This window comes from Arachis ipaensis, chromosome B06 (genome assembly GCF_000816755.2).
Source record: "Arachis ipaensis cultivar K30076 chromosome B06, Araip1.1, whole genome shotgun sequence".
Lineage (NCBI taxonomy): Eukaryota > Viridiplantae > Streptophyta > Magnoliopsida > Fabales > Fabaceae > Arachis > Arachis ipaensis.
Genome location: NC_029790.2, coordinates 123741527 through 123744408, shown reverse-complemented (window position 1 = coordinate 123744408; position 2882 = coordinate 123741527). Strand labels below are relative to the sequence as shown.

General features: G+C 36.2%; 1 protein-coding gene across 1 annotated transcript in view; it reads right to left on the bottom strand.

The window, feature by feature from the left end:
* The window catches only part of LOC107647490 (transcription factor MYB98-like), an 8869-nt gene extending 7667 nt beyond the window's left edge, over positions 1 to 1202 (bottom strand). Inside the window, exons 1-2 of the mRNA XM_016351561.2 lie at positions 599 to 1202; positions 129 to 255 (exon numbers count right to left, since the gene is read on the bottom strand). Coding sequence (XP_016207047.2) covers positions 129 to 255; positions 599 to 1146 — 675 coding nt within the window. The 5' untranslated portion in view covers positions 1147 to 1202. The remainder of the gene's footprint in view (positions 1 to 128; positions 256 to 598) is intronic.

Below are 2882 nucleotides of genomic sequence, written 5' to 3'. Positions count from 1 at the left end.
TTTCAAACTAATATATTTATTATTAATGATGGAAAGTGGGATTGAAACAAAAAAAAAATTAAAATAACATCACACTTGTTAGAGTGAGGATGATGTAGACAAGCTAATAAGAAAGGAAAAGAATTAACCTTAATATCCGGCCGAAGATGATTGAACCATCTCTCTCTACATTGCTTCCCTATCCTACCGCTGACTAGTGTTGCTATGTAGGACCAATTTTTAAACCCAAAGAGTTCAACTAGATCTGTTAGTAATCTGCAAGAACACATAAAAACCCAAATTCTTAGAATATATCCACAAAAGGAACAAATTGAAAACCTATTAATGAACTTCATTAAGACTAAGAAATACCACTGAAAGCAAAACAAATATTTCTTGAAAATCTAACTTTGTTGAGAAGAATTTTGTTGAATACATCATGCAACAAGGTGATTATTACTGCCATAAAAATATCTTCACGTGAAGATAGTATTATAAATCAGTTAGATGATTGAATCAAACATATCAAATTATCTAATGGTTTGCAATACCATTTTACTTCAAAGTATCTGTGTATGAGAAAAAGAAAGAGAGAATAAATTTGGATTATATGTTATACCTATCTTCATCTGCACTCCACTGGCCTTTGATTATTTCGGTAACACTTTGTTGAATGTTGTCTTTCCTCCTTAGTCCCCTTCTTTGGGGTATTTGGTTGTTGTGAAAAGGATTTTGATTATTGTTCCAGTAAGCATTTTCTGTTGGAGTTAAGGTTGAAAGCTCATCTTGGAAATTTAAATTCATTGGCACCAATAGAGATGCATCATAAATTAGTGATGGTGTGAGAGCATCATCAATTTGAACTTGGTTTTTCTGAGATAAATCCCATAAGCTATTGTAGTTGTTTGGGAAAGCATGAATATCCTCCATTTGGTTCTTGTTTGGTGCAATTTCCATGGAGTAGAAGGTGTTTGTAATGTCTTTTAGGGATTGAAGATGGTGGAAATCGTTCTTGTATAAAATTTCATTTTTCAATGGAGGACATACAAGGAGAGATTTTTGTTGCATGGGAACCGTGGTGGATATCTCTTTCTTTATGCATGGATTTTCATAAATACTCTCAGAAAGATAAGTAAAATCCTCAAAGAAATTTTGATCAAACTCCATGAAACCTTAGAGAGAGAAAAGGTTAGTATGGACAAAGTGAGAGAGATACTATTGTGTACTAAAGAAGGCACAAAGTTAGAGAATGTACGAGGAAAGAATGGGGGTATTATGGGGGTTTTATAGTGAGATTGAAGTGACACGTGCTCATTGATGCATCAACATCAATGATCAATCCAATGGCCTAGACTCATTGTTTTTGTGACTATTGAGCTTCTTCCCTTCAGAAATTAAAGAAAGAAATTAAAATGAGTATTTTCTCTTTTTATATTCTGCCATATTTATTACTATCAAATGTTTTTAATGTAGAAAGAGAAAAATGAAATAATGATGAGGTTGTTGCAAAGTCTTTTTTATTTTAAAATAGCACAAGAAAAAATTTGGATACACATGAATTACATGTGATTGCTATTTCCATTTAAAGAGTAGAGAATCACGTTTATGGGTGGCAAAATTCTCTGAGACATATAGATTTCCGTGAATACCGCCCTGAATGGGGACCCGAAGATATAAATTTTTTTTCGCAGAGATGGAAATGGAGACAGAATTCCCCCGAAACAGGCATGGGGACCCGAGCGGCGGATTCCTATTCCGTTCTTGTTGATCTCCGAAATACGTAAATTTTTATTTAATTATCCTTGATAATTTATTTATACTATAGGTTTTTTAGTCTTTTTACATGTTACATATATATGGATAAGATAAAAACCATAATCCAAATTTGTACACTACTGTGCTGTCACCTACTCTTTTCACTGCGCTCTCCCATTTCTCACTAGACACTACTGTGACACCCCACATCAGTAACCATATATCGCCACTCACTACTCCACCATCTCCCTTCAACAGCCATCTCCCTTCATATCACGTCTAGTCTCTACTCCACCGCTCGTGTATTGCCATTATGTCGTCCCGTTCGCTAGTGTTCATCGTCGTCGTCCCCTTCGTTCGTATCCCATCTCTACATTGCCGCTTGTGTCCCATTGTTATGCCATCCCCTTCACTCGCATTCATTGTCACTGTCCCCTTCACTCGCATCCCGTTTCTGCTTCGTCGCTCGTGTCTCGTTGTTGTACCGTTCCCTTCACTTGCATTTATCGTCACCACTGTTGTCCCTCCTCCTCCTCCATTGAATTTGACGTAAGTTTGTTTGATTCTCTATTTCTGTTTGATTCTCTCTGTTTCTGTTCCTATTCCTCCTTTATTTTTTGCCATAGTAACTGAATGTTGTGTTTATTTGCTGATTTGATGTGAGTTTATTGAATTTTTTTGGGTGAACATTTGTTGAATTTGTTTAATTATTCCTATTTAATTGTTCTTGTTTGCTGAATTTGTTTAATTGTTCCTATTTGCTGAATCTATTGCACTGCGTTTATTGAATTTTTCTGTGGTTGTTTTCTTGTGTTCTTGCTTTGAGACAATTCTTGTCGTTTTGTACAGGATGACTGGATGAATGGGAGACGGGAAATGGGGCCTCAAGGAGACTGTGAGGAATGCGGAGAACGAGGATGAGAACAAATATATATTCTCTCATGGTGAGAATCGGGGCGGCGACGGGGTGAGGATTAGGGTTTTGGGACGAAGAGTAGGGAGGCATCCCCTTCTCCCGTCCTACCCCATTGACATCCTTAATCACATTTATATGTGTAAGGATCCATTGACGCTAAGTCTAAGGCTTGTCTCAGTTACATTGTTGAATATATTAAATTTAAACATTTCACCATATAGATCAATTTATG